This window comes from Tasmannia lanceolata, unplaced genomic scaffold (assembly GCF_043159265.1).
Source record: "Tasmannia lanceolata isolate RefF3 unplaced genomic scaffold, GAP_Taslan_0.1 ptg000044l, whole genome shotgun sequence".
Classification (NCBI taxonomy): domain Eukaryota; kingdom Viridiplantae; phylum Streptophyta; class Magnoliopsida; order Canellales; family Winteraceae; genus Tasmannia; species Tasmannia lanceolata.
The window spans coordinates 16,541,685-16,560,271 of NW_027518721.1; the positions used below are offsets into that span (position 1 = coordinate 16,541,685).

Here is an 18,587-nt window from a genome sequence, read left to right on the forward strand (position 1 = left end):
CTCAACTTTTTCATCTATGTTGGAGTTGACTTGGAGCCCATCTGAACTGAATTGATTGGCGAGCTCTTGAACATTGATGTCAATACAGCTTTTATTCTAGTGCAACCTGTGGATTTTAGCATCGTCCTAACTCCAGCTGTGTGTTTGGTCATTGGAGCAGGAGAATTTGAATAGCAAGTCCTATCTTGGGACAATCAAAATGCAAGTTCTTGAAAGCTTGCGGTGCCTCCAACATGCTCCTGGTGTACAGATGCAAGAGGTAAAGATAGCTTAAGGTCTTTTAATTGTGGAGGAGGTTTTTCAAGCCTTCCAATGTTTTACCATGGGTGCTATTATTCATTTGGATCTCTTTCTCATGCTTTTCATTTGTGCCATGCTAACTTCATCCTCTATGAGCATTTTCCTTCGTAATATAATGCGGACTATTAAATAACTTTATGATATCTCTAAAATGATTGTGGCCTTGATGAATGCACAGCTTTTTTCTTTTCTGTTTGAAAAAGTGGTCAAAAACTTATTGGTTGACATGGAATTTGGCTGATTCAACTTGGTCTGTTTGTGGTTATAAGTAGTGCCATGACCAAGTCAGGTTTTATATATAAAAAGAAGAGAAATTGTAGTCTCCAATGATCTACTTGCCAAATCTATTATAAAACTGGTGAGTTTGCATTGACTTGGCTGACTGGGACTCAGAAATTGGAAGGTGATTACTGTATTGCTGCGTTTTTTGAACATTAGTGTATAAGATGATCCGAGAGATGGATCACTCAATTTCAAAGTAGTTAGAAACATGGTTTGCCATAAGAAAACAAACTGGAAACCAACATAGAGATGATCCCTATGAGAGGGATATTGTAATTATTTAGACCCGGGATCTTTGACCAGGATTGAGGCGGTCCCAGAAATGGGTGGGTTCTGTAGGATTATCAATGGCCTTAATTGCTGAGTGACCCTTCTGAAGCCCATCCTGTCTTGGCTCAGGGACCATGAGCTTAACCAAGGCTCATAATAGTCCCAAGGATAATACATTGATTAGTGTCATTTCTAACTGAATAGTTCTCAGTTAAAAGTAATCGAATTTCATATTTCCTGTTTCTCTGTTGCCGTAAAAAGTTGAGATTCCTACAGGTGATGAGTCCGGTTATCTTTTATCTTCTTCTTCTTGCAATAAACCTCTGATTTTTTTATGAGTAATGCTATAGTGTAATCAACTGACTTCAAAATTTTGTTGCAAGAACTAAGCAAAACAACCATCATCATTTGTAGGGACCACCTTGAATTGGGCAATTCTCACTTCTGACTGCTTGCCTGCTTGGTTAGAAGGTTGTGGGTTTAATTTGCTTTTCATGGACGACCTTCTCTGTTCTTAAGGCTCCGTTTCTTTCGACGTAAAAATGAGTATTTGTTTTATGTTGTAAAGTCATACCCGGGGAGTGTTTAGTCACACAACATATGCTGGTGGTGTTGGATATATGCATCAAACGTTGGAGAGAAAAGATAGAGATGTTAGACATCCGAGGACTAGATGGTGGGATCTTAAAGGGGAAAAACTAAAGATGTTTAAGGATAGAATGCTTAAAGAAGGACCTTGGAGTCTTGACGAGGGGACTAATATTATGTGGAATGGGATGTCTAGTTATATCAGGAAAGTGGCTATGGAGGTACTTGGAGAATCTAGAGGAAGTGGGCTGCCGTCTAAAGACACATGGTGGTGGAATGAGGAGGTCCAAAAGGCGATTAGGTCTAAAAGAGAGTGTTATAAATGCTTGTGTAAGTGTAGAAATGAGGAGAACATTGAGAAGTATAAATTGCCTATTTAAGAAGCTAAGAAGGCAGAGGGAAGCTACATGCAAGGCATATAAGGATTTGTACCATAGGTTAGGGACGAAAGAGGGTGAAAAAGATGTCTACAAGCTTGCTAAGATGAGAGAAAGGAAGAGCAGGGACTTGAATCATATAAAATGCATCAAAGACGAGAATCAAAGATTGTTAGTAAAAGAAAATGAGGTTAAAGTGACGTGGAGAAGTTACTTCGATAAGTTGTTTAATGGAGAACCTGTAGCGAATTTGGGAGAACTTGATGACGCTTTTGATGATACTAATTGGAGGTTTGTTCGTAGAATCCAAACATCAGAGGTACTAGTAGCTATGAAAAATATGAAATTAGATAAGGCTAGGGGGCTTAACGATATTCCTATTGAGACTTGGAGATGCTTGGGTGATGTGGGTTTGGTTTGGTTAACTAGATTATTTAACAATATTTTGAAGACTAAGAAGATGCCTGATAAGTGGAGGAAGAGTACATTAGTACCCATTTATAAGAATAAAGAGGATATTCAAAGTTGCACCAATTACCGGGGAATTAAGCTAGTGAGTCACACCATGAAGCTTTGGGAGAGGGTAATTGAGCATAGACTAAGAAAAGAGACTAAGGTGTCAGAGAATCAGTTTGGTTTCATGTCTGGACGATCGACTATGGAAGCTTTCTTCTTGATTAGGCGGTTAATGGAGAGATTTAGAGAAAATAAAAAGGACCTTCATATGGTTTTCATTGATTTGGAGAAACTGTATGATAGGGTTCCCAGGAGTGTTATGTGGTGGGTCCTTGAAAGAAAAAAGTGCCTACTAAATATGTTGATGTGATTAAGGATATGTATGATGGATCAATAATTAGTGTCAGAACCACGGATGACACATCTAGTGAGTTTCCAATTACAATAGGACTGCACCAAGGATCAGCTCTAAGCCCTTATCTTTTTACGCTAGTTATGGATGAGCTTACGGAGGGTATCCACGCCGTGGTGCATGTTATTTGCAGATGACATAGTATTAATTGATGAAACCAAAGCATGAGTAAATGCTAAATTAGAGTTATGGAGAACTACTTTGGAATCCAAAGGTTTTAGACTGAGTAGGACTAAGACATAATATATGGAATGCAACTTCAGTAATGTAAGGAGGCGGGACGAGGTTGTAGTAAATATGAGTGGACAGGAGGTACCTAATCTTTCGCTATCTTGGTTCAATTCTACATAGGGAGAGATTGAAGAGGATGTTGACCATAGAATAAGAGCAGGTTGGTTGAAGTGGAAGCTTGCTTCAGGAGTTCTGTGCGACCGTAAAATCCCTACCAAGTTGAAGGGAAAGTTTTATAAGACAGCTGTGACGCCAGCCATGCTGTACGGCTCAGAATGTTGGGTCACCAAGAAGCAGCATGTGCATAAGATGAGTGTAGCGGAGATGCGAATGCTTAGGTGGATGTGCGGCCACACAAGGTTAAATAGAATTAAAAATGAAGACATTCATAAAAAAGGTGGGGGTAGCACCAATTGAGGAGAAGATAAGAGAGCACCACTTAAGATGGTTTGGACCATCCGTCTCAAAAAGATGGTTTGGACCATAGTTACCGAATTCTTCATCCGTCCTCCGACCTGCGATCCAGGGTCGCACGATCCCAAACGTGGTACACTAGCGACCCGAATCGCAAAAAATGACAACCCGCGGGAGAGAAAGAGAGAGATGCATATAGACTAAGGGAGAGAGAGAGAGAGAGAGAGAGAGAGAGAGAGAGAGAGAGAGAGAGAGAGCTACAAATTTTATATATTTTGGGTTGGATTGGAACTAGAGCTTCTTTTTGAAAAAAATATGTAGGGCATACATGAGGTTTTTTTTTGTTTATTAAATGGTAGTATGGACCATAGTTGCTGGAAACTCCTTGGGTGGGTGGGAAACCCGTTTCCCCTAAAACGCGTTTATCGTGGGTGGGAAACTCGTTTCCCCTAAAATGTGAGAAACGTGTTTCGGAAACGTTTCCGAAATATGATAAAAATTTGGAGAAATGTTTCCGAAATGCATAGGAACATATCATAAACTTATGTAAATCATGTGTGAAACGCACGATAAACATATGCAACACTAGTAGAAAACGCACACGAAACATGTGGAACTTATGAAAATCATTTTGGAAAAAACACATAAAAAATTGTGGAATAGATATTAAAAAAGAAAACAACACAAAAATAGCTGTGGTGTATTGCCCATTTGGTCAGGTTGCCGAAGGCCTCAACCCTAACCCAACCCAGAATTAAATCATAGTTGGCCTTAACCCATCAAACCTAAGCCAAAATCAGGCTGTCAAAAGTCTTTTGGGCCTGATCAAGTTGCACCCCTAGGGCAACGGACATACGGATCAATCTTGTACTTTTGGTCACTTTCGGGCCCAACCCTGTCTGTTATTCAAAACCTGACTTTTGAGTTTTGAAGTGAAAAAAGTCATGTTGTTTACAAAAGGGAGTCAATTCGGACAGTTCTCATTCACCCATTTCCAGACACTTCATCAGCTCGAAGAGAATGAGAAGCAATGCCAAACAAGACCCAAAGGCCCATGAAATGGATGGTCTGGAGCAATCTACGCAATCATCAATGTAACAGTGGTGTATGTGCATCCTTGAATTACAATGAGGTTGGGCTCCTCTTTAAGTGAAGTTATGAATGAGATGTAGCTAGGTAATGATTCTTTAGTAAAAACACAGAGTTACCAGAGTAAAATGTTGACATTTAGAAATGCCATAAGCAAATATTCCTAACAAAAACAATCCAGAGCATTGGTTCCTACAGAATTTCCGCAGCGCTACTCACTTTTTCTTCTCTCAAACGTCAACAGACCTGCAAAAAAGAGCAGCCGATAAAAAAACTCTATTAACTATCGAATGAAAGCTCAAACTTTTCAGATGAATTTTCAACACGCAGTAGAGTGTTATATGGGCTAGGAATAATAATGGATCAAATGTATATCTATACAAGTTGAATGGAGAAAAAAGAGAGCGTTGAAGGTAATAAATAAAAATGTTCCTCATACCTTATTCAATGTAATGTAATTGGCACCAAGGTCCCGGAAAAGGCAACCATGCTCCAAAACAACGATTTTTATTTGATAGATGGAATCTCAATGGTAGTAAATGTTTCACCATCGAGATAGTAGGAACACAAATGATCTTGTTTCCAGTCCACCTTAATTCTCCTATTTCCCCATGAACCTTTAATAAGACTAAAATAGTTCAGTTTGTTGTCAACAAGGGTACATACTTTGGACCATCCAGCACCATGTAGTTCCCATATCGTAGCAGGAGGAAAAAAAAACCCAAGGTGCTCTCCCAATCTGAACATGAGATTATCTCAAACATCTCCGTTCCAAGATTCAGTGAAAGTATGCACATATCAGGATGGAATACAGGTCAATATATAAACCGATTCACGCTCACAGAATTTAAAGCAGGTGGAAAAGGGACTGGCACTATTAATCAGTCTCCATTGCTCATCAATGCCAACAGTAATTATCTCGCTTGTAGATTGATCTTCCAGAAATCGAATCACTTTATACTCTTCGGTGGCTTGATGAAATCCAAACCCTGTCTTTATAGCTCTATCATTTTTCAGATATAGTATTGAATCCTTTGTAACTGGATTGAGTATGTTTATATGCTCCTGTGATTCTTGTGGGTATGTAGAGTAACACACAATTCCATTAACTGAGCCCCAAACAGTGCCTTCAACTGGTCGCTCTCCATTCGTCATCATCCTGACGTTATTTGCGTCATCATCCATGGCATACATATTTTCACCATCAAAATCCTGGACAAGGTACCCAGAATTTTGCAGTGTCCGATTTAGCTGAATGAGAATGAAGGCATTGCTGTTTATTATACTAAACCAACCCGAACATACAAACCTTAGTCGAACGAGAGACATAGCCGGCATGAGAGATAGGATTTTGAAAATCATATCATCTGGAAGGTCATCCAATACTGTCTGGAAATAATGAAGGCATTTAATGAGTGGTCCATATGAAATACATCCAGCAAGTACATTATGTAATAATTTTATCATTAGAAAAAGAACAGAGTAGAAATATACATATTTCTATTTTCTAAACAATAAGGGCCCGTTTGAATGCAGAGAAGATATTTGATTTGGATTTCTCACATTTGCAGCTATTTTTGTGTTGTGATTTGGATCGGATAAATTCTTGAATTTCAAAATTAGTGACTGGCAGTGAAAAAAAAAACAAATTTCCAAATAAGCTGTGGAGATAAGAAATTAGAAATCAACAGATATGGCAGTTTTCTTTACGATCTTTGCTCCTCAACCTCTCCCCTGTAGTTAAGAAGTATCCCCTTCCCTCTCTGTCTCCATCAACATGAGCTGGCAGATCTATTCATTTTGTATTCAAAACTCAATTCCAAATCCAAATCCAAATCCAAATCAAAATTGAGGTATCCAAACGGGCCCTAATAGAAATAAGGGATTTGCTAGACTCCTTCGCTGAAAGCACCTTTGCGCCCATCCTCTGCATGTGATGACAGCCACAGCGGTGAATAAGACAAAATCTGTCACAAGTCAACATAGATGGCTGTCATCACATGCAAAGGACGGGCGTGAAGGTGCTTTCTGCCAAGGAGGCTGGCAAATCCCTAAAAATAAATATAAATCAATGCTTTTACGGGATTATTAAGAAACAATTTTCGGGAAAACTGAAAATGTTGGAACAAAATGAGGATGATTTAAGCAATTGGAAGTTCACATCTTGGAGTAACTATCTTGAAAGATTAAAGAGCCATATGTGAATGACGTACAAATTTATATTATGTGACATACTTTAGGTAAGGATTAATAAGAGATTCTACCTCCATAAATACCCTACGTATCTGTTAACAATGTATTTTGTGTGTATATGTGCCTTAGGGGCAGTATGGTCATTGTACTTTTCTTCTCTATATAAATACATAAGTGGGGGAGAAGACCTAACTCACAATTCTTCTCTACACTGTTCATCTCTTAACATGGTATCAGAGTCCTAGGGCATGAATGCCTTGGGACCACCATTAAAATCACCCCACCCTGCTTCTTCCTCACCATCATCAAACCCTAATCCCTCAATCTCTTCCCGGCATTGCCGCCCCTTCCCCCCTTGCTTTTCCATTGCACCCAGCCCTCGCCCCTGGTTCTTTTCCCTCTTCTCTGTTACCCCTACACCCCCCCCCCACCTCCCCCCAATCCCTCTCTCTCTCTCTCTCTCTCCTTCTCTACGTGCAACAACCCAGTCCCTCGCCGCCTGTTTTCCCTCCTCCCTGCACTACCCTCGCCCCCCCTCCTCTGACCTTCCCTCCTCACCCCAACCCTTCTCCCTGCGTTTCCAGCCCTCGCCCACTTCCCTGCACTTCCACCCCACCCAGACGCACTTCCCTGCTCCTTGCCACCCCCCCATCCCTGCGATTCAGCCCCTCGCGGCTCTAGCCCTACCCCCTCCTCCCCTTCGTTGGCCTTCTACCTCTCTCATTCTCTCTCATTTTCTCATTTCCCTTCCTTACCCTAAGTTTTTCCTCCTCCTTCATTCCTCTTCCTTAATCTCTCTTCTTCTACCCTCTTCTTTCTCTATGGCCTAAATTTCCCTCTGTATTCTCGTCTATTTATCTCCGCAGCTCCGATGACTTGTTTCACCACCTATTTCTCCTTATCTGTCTATCCTTCTCCTTCCCCTTGTTCTATGTTCAGGTCCGGGGCCGCGGCTTTCTAGTTCACCATCTTCTCTGAGGTCCATCTCTTATTGTCTTATCACCCGTCTATCCACGCACCACAGTGTGCTTGATTGTCTTCTGTCTCTTATCTTCATATGGAGCCTCCAGTCGTTACAGATTCTACTAAAAGTCCTGCCCAAGGGGACAATGCTTCTATTCCCCCTCTTTCTACATCTTCCACTTCTACAGCTCCATCTTCTAGCTATACCCCATCTTCATACTCTTCGTCTGTAGAGCATTCTTATCCTCCTATGACCTAGGAGAAGCTTGATGGATCCAACTATCTGAGTTGGAGTATTGCTGTGGAGACCTACCTACTTGGTCGTGGTAGGATTGCTCTTATTGAGCGGGACCCCCCTCTCCCTTCCGATCCCTCCTACGATCGTTGGCGACAGGATGATGCTGTGATCCGCTCACTTCTTTGGCAGAGCATGACTCCTCAGGTTGCTTGCCCCATGATGACCTTGCGGACGTGCAAGGCCATCTGGGATCACACATCTCTGTTGTACTCTGGGTTTTCTAACCTCTCTCGGATTTGCTCTACCTACTCTGAGTGGATCTGTCTTCAGCGTGGTGATGCCCCCTTATCTGATCACTACAACCATTTTATCTCATTATGCCAGCAGCTTGATGCATTTATGCCTTTGAGTACTGATCTAGCCGTTCTGACGAGACAACGTGACCAGCTTCGAGCTGTTCATTTCTTGGAGTCATTGGGACCAGAGTTTCTTCCATTTAGACAGCAACTTCTTGGCTTAGGGTCTCTACCCTCTCTGACGAAGATTTATTCGCGCGCCCAGTAGTGTCTTCCTACTGCTTCGTCTCAGACGCTTCATTCTGATGGCACGACCCTTGCAGCATATGATGGTGGTGGTCGTGCTGGTCGTGGTGGTGGTATGGTTGGTAGGGGGAGAGGCCGTTCGGGCTGCGTCAGTGGAGGCCGGGATATTTCTAGCTGTCGTGTTTTTAGTGCTCGTGGCCGACCCTATTGCACCCATTGTCGGAGGGAGGGTGATTACGATGACACCTGCTAAACCCTTCATCCAGAACTTCGCCCTCCTTGCCAGGCTCACCTCAGTGCTGCAGATTCCTCTGATGTGTCGCCTGCTCCATCTATCTTGGGCGGTGCTCCACAGGCCGCTATTCTAGGCGGTGCTCCACAGCCAGCCATTCTGAGTAGTGCTTCCTCTTCTGCACCGAGAATTACATTCACCATCTCCAGAGCCAATTATGAGGAGCTTCAGCACCTACACCTTAGCAGCCATTCACCCACAGCTGGTTACGTTACCCCATGTAGTTCACCCACTACTCTCCTCACTAGGTCGAGTCCCTGGATTATTGATTCTGGGGACTCCAACCACCTTACTAGTAATTGATCCTCAGTTCCTTTAGACCCTTCTCCTCTTTATCTCAGTCTGTTACACTTGCCGATGGGACTCTAGCTCCCATTTCTGGCATTGGGACTCTCGACACCCATCAGTGCTTTACCTTATCCTTTGTCCTTTGTGTTCCCAAGTCCCCTGTATCGGACTCCACTCCTTCTCAGGTCCCAGAACCTAATCCACCTCCGGCTCCATTGAAGGTCTATCAGCGGCGTACGTAGGCAGAGCCTCTTCCTCCTCCTCCTCCCGCGTTGTCGTCGTCCATTCAGCCGGAGAAACTCGTCCCTCATACTCAGGTACCTTCTCCTTCCTCTCCTGATTTAGCGGTAGATGCACCTATTGCCTCACGCACTACTGCCCATCCTATTTCATCATATGTTTCTTATGATCACCTAACTCCATCATTTCGTACTTCTGTCTCTTTGTTGTCTTCCGTTTCTTTGCCCAAGTCTGTGCAGGAAGCTCTAGATCATCCTGGATGGCGTGCCGCTATGGACAGTGAAATGGCGGTGCTTGAGGCAAATCACACTTGGGATCGATATTCATATATTCCAATGAGAACTTTCTTTTTGAAAAATTATGTATTACATAAATGGGGTTTTTATATTTTGTGTATTAAATGTATGTAGTGTGTACCATTGAATGATATTCTTGTAAAAATATATGAAATTATATATATATATATATATACATATGAGAATAGAGTTCCTAAGGTGTCACCTCATATAGCTTATATGAGGTGGCGCTCACAAAACATAAGGGGCCCACATTTTTGGGGTGATCGAAACCACTCATTTGAAAGGCCCTTAGATGGGTATGGTGCCTACAAAAAATCAGGTCCATAGGATCATCCTAACCCTTCCATTTATGGAGGTTAAAAATGGGCAAATTTATGGAGGTTTCTACCCATCCATTTCAACCTCCACAAATGGAAGGGTTAGGATGATCTTATGAAGTTGATTTTTTGGGCACACCCTATCTATGTGAAGGCCTATCATATGAATGCTTTGGATCATCCAAACAAAGTGGGCCCCTTATGTTTTTAAGCGCCACCTCATATAAGCTATATGAGGTGACACCTTAGGAACTCTATTCTCTCTCTCTCTCTCTCTATATATATATATATATATATATATATATATATAGAGAGAGAGAGAGAGAGAGAGAGAGAGAGAGAGAGAGAGGAAAATGATTGTGAGCTTGAAGCTCATATAGCTTACATGAGCTTGAGGGCCCAAACACATGTGGGCCCACATTGTTAGGATGATCCAAAGCATTCATTTGAAAGGCCCTTACATAGATGGGCTATGTACAAAAAATCAGCTCCATAGGATCATCCTAACCCATCCAAAAGTAGAGGGCAAAATGGACAGACACTGTTTGCCACAAATCTGCCCATTTTTGCCCTCTGCTTTTGGAGGGGTTAGGATGATCCAATAGAGCTGATTTTGGTACACACCATATCTATGATGGGGCCCTGCAAATGAATGGTTTGGATCACCACAAAAAATGTGGGACCTATGTGTTTGGGCCCTCAAGCTCATATAAGCTATATGAGCTTCAAGCTCACAATCATTTTCCTCATATATATATATGGGAAAGGTGTGCGTACTCGGTCGAGTAGATAAGCTTATCTACTCGGTCGGGTTAAAAACAGTGGGGGCCCACATTTTTGGGGTGATCCAAACCATTCATTTGAAAGGCCCTTACCTAGATAGGGTGTCCACAAAAAATCAGCCCCATAGGATCATCCTAACCCATCCAACAGTGGAGGGGAAAATGGGCAGATTTGTGGACAAGCTGTTTTTAACCCGACCGAGTAGATAAGCTTATCTACTCGACCGAGTACGCACACCTTTCCCTATATATATATATATATATATATATATATATATATGTGTGTGTGTGTGTGTGTGTGTGTGTGTGAGTCTGAATTAGCACTCCAAACTGACCATGACCTCGAATAGCGAACAAACATAGCATACCCTAATCGTACCGCGTACTGGGCTACCATTGTACCCATTCCCGTACCCCGTACCGGAACGAACCGCGTTCCAGGTAACATTGGCTTGGACATATCCAACGTAGGCCTTTGGATGCTTTGGTGAGAAGAAGCGACTCGTGCCAAATTGATGGAGTAAAAAGAGGTAGGGGCAGACCGAAAACAACTTGGGTAGAAACAGTGAGGAAAGACTTGATAGCTATGAACATGACCTTGGATAGGATAGAATGGAAGAAAATGATCCACGTAGAAGAACCCAACTAGAACCAGGATTAGAGCCAGGTAGATTCCTTTTACTTTCTTCATGAATTTTTTTCTAAAGGATTCATTTTAGCCGAACCCAACTAGTTTGGGACAAAGGCTTTGTTGAGTTGAGTTGAGTGTTGTAAAAATGAACATAAAACAAATTTTTTGTCCTTTTTATGTCAAAAGAAACGGAGCTTAAGTGATTTCATCACATAACCTCTCAACTGACCACCGCGGCTGTAATTTATTGCAGGTTCCTCCCGATTTCTATCTTCCAGATTTTGATGAAGATGAGCAAAACCCCGAGGAACGAGTGGACCGTAAGTGAAATTCTGAGATACATTTACCTTTAAGACCATGTTTGGCAATAGTGATTTTTTTTTTCATAGAATATTACCTTATCAAGTGTTGTGAGTGAGGTAGATAGAACGGGAGATGGAGAGAATTGATAGGGTGTGAGTGAAGAGAGGTTGAGAAGTGGCTGAAAAACCGGAACAAGAAAATCTCTACTCAAATTAGTGTTTTTGTTGTCCTTGTTTTTCAGCAGCTCGGCACCTTCTCTATACTCATGCCCTCTTAATTCTCTCCCTCTGCCACCCTCCTCGCCCCTCTTCCACCACTTGATAAGCTAATATTCTATGGAAAAAAACTTTCATTACTTCTTCCAAACATTGCCCTAGTGTCTTCTTGACCTTTACTGCATTTCCTATTTAGTTGAGATTTAAGTTTATATATGCAAGAAATCTACCAGATATTGGTTTTATGTTTCTTATTCTATGGAAAATCATTATTTCCTCAGAGCATACCCAAGACAAACAAATTCAACGTGATGATGAATATTACGAAGGCGACAATGACAATGATCACAACATGGAGGATGGTCTGTAAAGATTTTGGTGTCATTTCTCTTCATTTTTTTCTTCTGGTGGTTGGCTGGATTCCAAGCTTAATTAATTGCCTGTGGATTTTGAATTTCTAAATTAGTCGGATTTGAGCCAAGTACTGTTCATGTTTATGTTTTCTCCCCTTATTTATTCTCTAAAATGGCAGTTTCAGCGTTCTGCTGCGTTGGTGTCAGCAAATATTGGCAGGCCAATACTGCCTATGTTGTATCGGATGATAGTGAGAATCTGTAAATTGCATTGGTCAGGTGTATGGGTGTATACACTGGATATTTTTGTATATTTATTTAAATCATTTGTGACCACCACTATCCAATCGAAGTTTGTTCTAGGTACACTAATGTATGGCACTGAAGCTTGGTGTATTGTAGTGTGTAGTTTTGGGGCATGTTTGGCAAGTGGCAACCATGAAAATAAAATTCATGGAATATTTGTTTACCCAAGGTGAAAAGAGGAGCAGAGAGGGCTTGAGAGAGACTTGAGGCGGCCTTGAGGAGAGAATGGGCTGGAGAGCAGAGACAATAATTTTTTTTCCTGTTTTACACTTTCATAAAGAAAAAAATCCTGTTTTCCAGCCTAACTCTAGCCCTCCTCACTCCCTCATCATCTGTCTCACCTCTCATGTCACTCTTACACTAGGTAAACAAATATTCCAAGAAATATTTTTTCATGGTTGTCAAACCTATGGAGCAAGACCATGTAGTCCAGTATTTTTCAAAATGGACTATGCGGCACGTACCATAGGATGCCCAACCCGCACATTTGAAGGGCCACAAAGGTTGTGCCTCAAAATCTCAATTTTCATAGGATGACCCTAGCCCTCCTATCTATAGCGAAACTTCATAGTATAGAAACCTCTACAGATCAAAGGGCTAGGATCATCCTATGGAAATGGTTTTTGTGGCACATTCTATTTACATTGTGGCCCATCAAATGGACGGTTTGGATCATCCTATGGGGTGGGCTGTACAATCCATTTTGAGAAATACTTGACTATACGGGCTTACATAATATAAAAAAATTCTATTCTCACAACCGGTGTTTCTCTCTTCAATCTTTGGAATAAAATTGTAGGAATATTTGTTTACCCAGCAGCAGAGAGGCTGGTGAAAGAGAATTGAGAAGGTCGTGGGAGAGCATGGGACTGGAAAGCAGAGAGAAAAAAATTCCTGTCCAACTCATGCTCTCCTCACCCCCTGGCCCCTTCTCACCTCTCATCTCCCTCTTACACTGTAAATTCTACAAGGTAAATTCCTGTTTTGTACACTAGTTACCACTATTCTACAAGGTAAATTCTAGGTTAATCATATGCTTGTCTCCTCTCTGTTGACTATTTAAAAGCAAAGTTTTAAATTTCGGTTTCGGGGGTAATTTCGGTCTCCACCGAAAATGAAATTTTAGCCGAAATTCGGTAGACGCGCTCGAAATGTAGTTTTGTTGGACCGAAATTTTCTGCTGAAATTTTGTAAAGGAATAAAAATTAATATTTTATCAAGAATTGCGGCGAAATTTCGGTTTCGGTCCCACCGAAATCCGAAATTTTGGATTTTGGCTGAAATTTAAAACCTTGCTTATACCACTAATCTACGAGGTAAATACCTGCAACAAGGTAGAGGGTTTTCCTTTTTTGAGGGAAAATGATATATTTGCCCCTTTTTTTTTTTTACTCTGGACAGCCCCCTCTAGTGTAAAAGAGTACCCAACAACGATAGATACAAGGGAACCCTTGCACAAAGAGCCTCAAAAGGGCTCTTCATTGGATCCACGTCATTGTCAGTAACATTTTAAAATCGGTTGAAAAAGTAAAATCAGTTACATCTGATGACGTGATCCAATCAAAAGCCCTTTTTTGGCTCTTAATGCAAGGGCTCCCTTGTATCTATCATTCCTCAAATTTATAAATACACTAGATGGGGCTGTCTTAAGTTAAAAACAGGAGCGGACAATGTTTTAATCCACGAGGAAATGGGGATTGGTGGTATTATCTACGAAATGATGGTGTTTGCACCATACACATGTCAATTACACTATGATCACCATTGTCGGTCCCACCTAAATTTATGCAACTGAAAAAGAAGAGAAAAAAAGAGGAAGTTCAAAAAGTACAGACTCACGTGGAGGATATCTTCATGACGATTACAGCGGGGCCCCTCATAAGTAGCAACAACCCGAATACAAAATAGAAAGTACAAACAAGAGGGGTGCGATATCAAAATAAGGGGGTCCAAATTATTATCCAAAATGAAACTCCTCCCCTCTCTGGCTCTCTCTACTGTATAAAGTTGAGGTAGATATCAAACTCCTGTTCGAAAGCTCACATAATAAATAGCTGATTTTTTTTGAAAGATTTAGGACTTGGTGAGTGAGGTGAGTTTTTTCTTCTTCTTTCTAATCTTCTCTTTTTATCATTTTTTTCTCTTAATTTTAATAATCTCTATGCTTGATCTGTTCTTTTTCTTCTTTTATGTTGATGATGCTTCTTTTCCGTAGAAATGGAAAACCTAAATTTTGAATTTTCGATTTTTCTGGTTAGATTTTTTTTTTTGAACTTGATCGAATCAAGAACGTTAATTCATTTTTTCTTTTACTTCTTCAGATTTTTTTTTTTTTGTAATTTCATACCTGCTTTTCCACATTTTTTGTCAGAAATCGTAATTTGTATGTACGCGTTCTATTTTTGTTGATTTTAGTGTTGATCTGTAGAGAAATGGAGAACCTAATCTCTGGATTCGAAAAAAATAGTAGGAACTGAGAAAGAGAAAAAAAAATTTTCTTGTTTTTATGTTGTTCTTTTTCTCAAGATTTGTGATCGGAAGTCGGTGATCTTGATTACTAATTTAGTAGAAATTGATGAATGAGAGGAGTTTTCTTGTCGTAATTTTTACTTTTTTAGGTCTGTGTTGATCTGCGGCTCTTTGTCGATATATAGGGCTTTGATTTGAGAAAAAATTATTAGGAACTGAGAACTTGCAAGTTTTTCCTTATTTTGTTTTGGATTGTTCTATTGTAATTTCATGTCAGCCATTAGCAGATTTCTGTTTCTTTTCCTGTATAAACTGAATAGCTAGAACAAACTGATTTGTGAGCTCTTCCAGTAAGGGATTGTTGGATTATATGGAAAAGAAGTTTAGAAGCTGATGAACTACTAAATGCAATTCGCATGGACTTTTTTTATTTTGAATGGTAATTCACATGGACTTTAAGCAAGTTTCTTCTCGTGTTGTTGATCTCATCGTCTAGAATTTTGAATTTTATTTGTGTAACTGTTGGGAAAGTGGGCTTGTTTCCCAAGTTACTCACTTCGAGTGGGAAACTAAATAAAGTTAGTTTTTTTTTTTTAGGTTTTTCAAAAACCTATGGTATAAAGGCCTCTTCTCTTAAATGAGAAAGGTGTGACAGCTACACATAGAGAAAACTGTGCATAGGTTTTCTCTTGGGGTGTGAGGAGAGAAAGAGAGGAAGAGAGAGAAGGAGAGAGAGAGAGAAAGAGAGACGAGGAAGAGGGTTTCTTCTTTGGGTTTCTTGAAGGTTATCTCTCAGGTTTTTCTCTCGGGTATGATCTTGGTTGAGAAGCAAGGAAATGGTTATAGTTTGGTTGGTGGGTTTGGGTTTAATCCATTGTAATCCTTGTATATTGTTTTTCTCATAGTAGAAGATCGTTTTCTTGCCCATTGATGTAGGCATCTTGCCGAACCACGTATAATCTCGGTGTTCATCTTGTGGCTTGTCTTTATTTTTATCTTTCCGTTAATTTGTGCACGATTGGATCGGATTTGCCCGGCGGATTTTCTCAACAATAGTAGCATTTTCTGAGCTTTTCTGTTCAGAAATTATGTGAATCGAGGAAATCATTAGGAACTGATGTCTGAGCAATTATTCTTGCTTTGTCCCTGATTTTTATGTATTTTCATGTCTGTGGTGTCGGTTAGGTTTTCTGTCAGTGTTGTCCTGTCGGTGAATCAAAGCTCTTTGTAGCAATTGCCTGTCTATGTAGGTTTTATGTGTTCTGTCTTTGCAAATCACTGTGTGAGAACCGCCATTTAAAAAAACTCACTGTGTAAGACCTAGATTCTTTGGATGAAACGGTGATGTTTTGGTGTGATTCCATGAATGTTTTACTTATTTTATCTTAATGTAAACTGATTTAGTGTGGAGGAGACCATAATCTTTTGCTGCATACATTTGGGATTTGTTCCTGTTTATCGCATTCCATGGAATTTGTGGAAGAATTCTTTCTGTCTGCATATGAATTTTTGCCTTACGGGTGTCCTGTTTGTCAATCTCATTCAGTACTCAATACCAGAATGCTCTGTATAAATTGGTAAGATCATACTGTAATGTATGCTTAGATTTTGGGTTATGTCATTAATTTGTTGCTTTAAACACTGACGACTTGTAGAGGAAAAAACAGTTTTTTTTCTGTACTTTGAGTTTTGCTTAGAGTGTGAATTTCTGTCTCTTATTTTTTTTTATGCAGATAATTGTATTTTTAAAATGAAAAGGTAAGGCATCTCCATAAATCGTAGCCCTGCGAGTATCTGTCTGTAAACTTTATGGAAACTAGGCTTTGAAGATAAAACAAGGCAGTCAAATACAGAATCTCTATAAATTTTACTCATATAGTATTACCTTAATTTCATATCTCATGGACCTGCAGAGTTTGAAAATCTAATAATGTAGGGACTAGATTACTATGTCTTTTGGCAGTTCTGCTTTGCTCCTTTTCTGGAATTGACTCCAATTTACTCTGTCCCTTCTGCTTAGATATTGGAGCTGAATACCGAAGTTGATACACTCCTTCTGGAAGGATACTGAATTGAACAAAATCAATCAATTCTCATTTATATAAATATGACAATGAGCATTTCAGAGGCAGGTTTACAAGTTCTGCCAGGCAGCGGACCAAGCCAGTTCTGTCCTAATCCATGTTTGAGTAGTTCAAAGTCAAAACTCCCTTTTAAATCCAATGTAAACTACAAGAAGAAGAGCGGGTATTGGTCATTAAATTATTTGATGCCCCTAAATTGCATGGGGGCATATGAAATTCATCAGGTATCTGGTGTAAATCATAGAAGTGCTTCAATTGATCAGTCTAAGTTTTGGAAATGTAAATGCCAACGGGGTGACAGTATCAATGAGGCAATCGGCGAACAAGGAAATGGAGGCTGGTTTAAAGATTCCTCCAACATATTAAGCCCAATCCATGGCGAGGTGAATGCCCAAAAGGTTCTATGTTTGGAGGAGGTTCAACACTTGAATCATGAAAAAGAAGGTTTCATGACTAACGGTGCTGCAACTAAAGAAACTACACACTTGAATGACAGAATCTCTGCGGAGGATGATGCATGGAATCTTCTACGGGAATCTATAGTTTACTATTGTGGTAGTCCTATTGGAACAATTGCTGCGAAGGATCCGTCAAGTCCCAATGTCCTTAACTACGATCAGGTCTTCATTCGCGACTTCATTCCATCTGGGGTCGCTTTTCTTTTGAAAGGGGAATATGATATCGTTCGGAACTTCATCCTTCACACACTTCAGTTGCAGGTACTATTGTTTCTCTAATATTAATAAATACACACACAGACACATACACATATATGCATGGGTAATTATATGAAGAGACACTCGTGTCAAGGTTGTCCCAAACAGCTTTCATGATATTGCCAGGTCTACCAAAACATAGATATGTTTGTCATTCTATAAAAAAAGGGTCACTCTTCTCATAAAGAAATGGTTATTAACGAATAGGGCAGAATAGGGAGGGTTGTAAGGGACATCTCCGACACTGATGGGTCGTCCTTGCATCTCTCTATATATGTATTATGTATATGGGATTTGCTAGGGTCCATTGCAAAAGGCATTTCGCAGCTGGTCTGTTGCATGTCAGACCAGCCATCTCGTGAATGAAGACAACAGGCTAGCAATTCCCTATTCCCTATATATATATATATATATATATATAGAGAGAGAGAGAGAGAGAGAGAGAGAGAGAGAGAGAGAGAGAGAGAGAGAAGTGTCTCTCTCTCTCTCATATATATATATATATACTCTCTCTCTCTCATATATATATATATATATATATCTATATCTCTCTCTCTCTCTCATATATATATATATATATATATATATATATATATATATATATAGGATTTGCTAGGGGCCATCGCGGAACGGTTGTTGCATGAGAGAGCAGCCACCTCAGATGAATTAAATGAATAAGGACAACATCTGTTGAAAAGTGAGCCTATGTGAGGTGGCTCCTCTCATGCAACATCTGTTCCGCGAAATGCCTTCTGCGATGGTCCCTAGCAAATCCCATATATATGTATGTATGTATATTATATATGTATGTATGTATATTATATACATATATGTATATATATGTATGTATATAATATATATTATATACATATATATACATACATACATCTAGAGAAAATGGTTCCTGCAAACGTGTGCATGTAAGCTTACCTGCACA

The 18,587-nt window shown here is 40.1% G+C and overlaps 2 protein-coding genes across 6 annotated transcripts in view; both read left to right on the forward strand.

Annotated features, from left to right (window-relative positions):
- Window positions 1–12,411, forward strand: part of HDA9 (histone deacetylase 9) — a 32,611-nt gene extending 20,200 nt beyond the window's left edge. For 4 of the 5 annotated variants that reach the window (XM_077374441.1, XM_077374439.1, XM_077374442.1 and 1 more), the window contains 3 exons: window positions 158–259; window positions 11,458–11,524; window positions 12,004–12,411. In XM_077374441.1, the coding sequence (XP_077230556.1) occupies window positions 158–259; window positions 11,458–11,524; window positions 12,004–12,092 (258 nt within the window). In that variant the 3' untranslated portion in view covers window positions 12,093–12,411. The remainder of the gene's footprint in view (window positions 1–157; window positions 260–11,457; window positions 11,525–12,003) is intronic. The other variant, XM_077374440.1, reaches the window with a different exon arrangement.
- A 1,906-nt stretch (window positions 12,412–14,317) lies between these two features.
- The window catches only part of LOC143863292 (neutral/alkaline invertase 3, chloroplastic-like), a 28,878-nt gene continuing 24,608 nt past the window's right edge, over window positions 14,318–18,587 (forward strand). Inside the window, exons 1-2 of the mRNA XM_077373977.1 lie at window positions 14,318–14,473; window positions 16,871–17,653. Of these exons, the coding sequence (XP_077230092.1) occupies window positions 16,958–17,653 (696 nt within the window). The 5' untranslated portion in view covers window positions 14,318–14,473; window positions 16,871–16,957. The remainder of the gene's footprint in view (window positions 14,474–16,870; window positions 17,654–18,587) is intronic.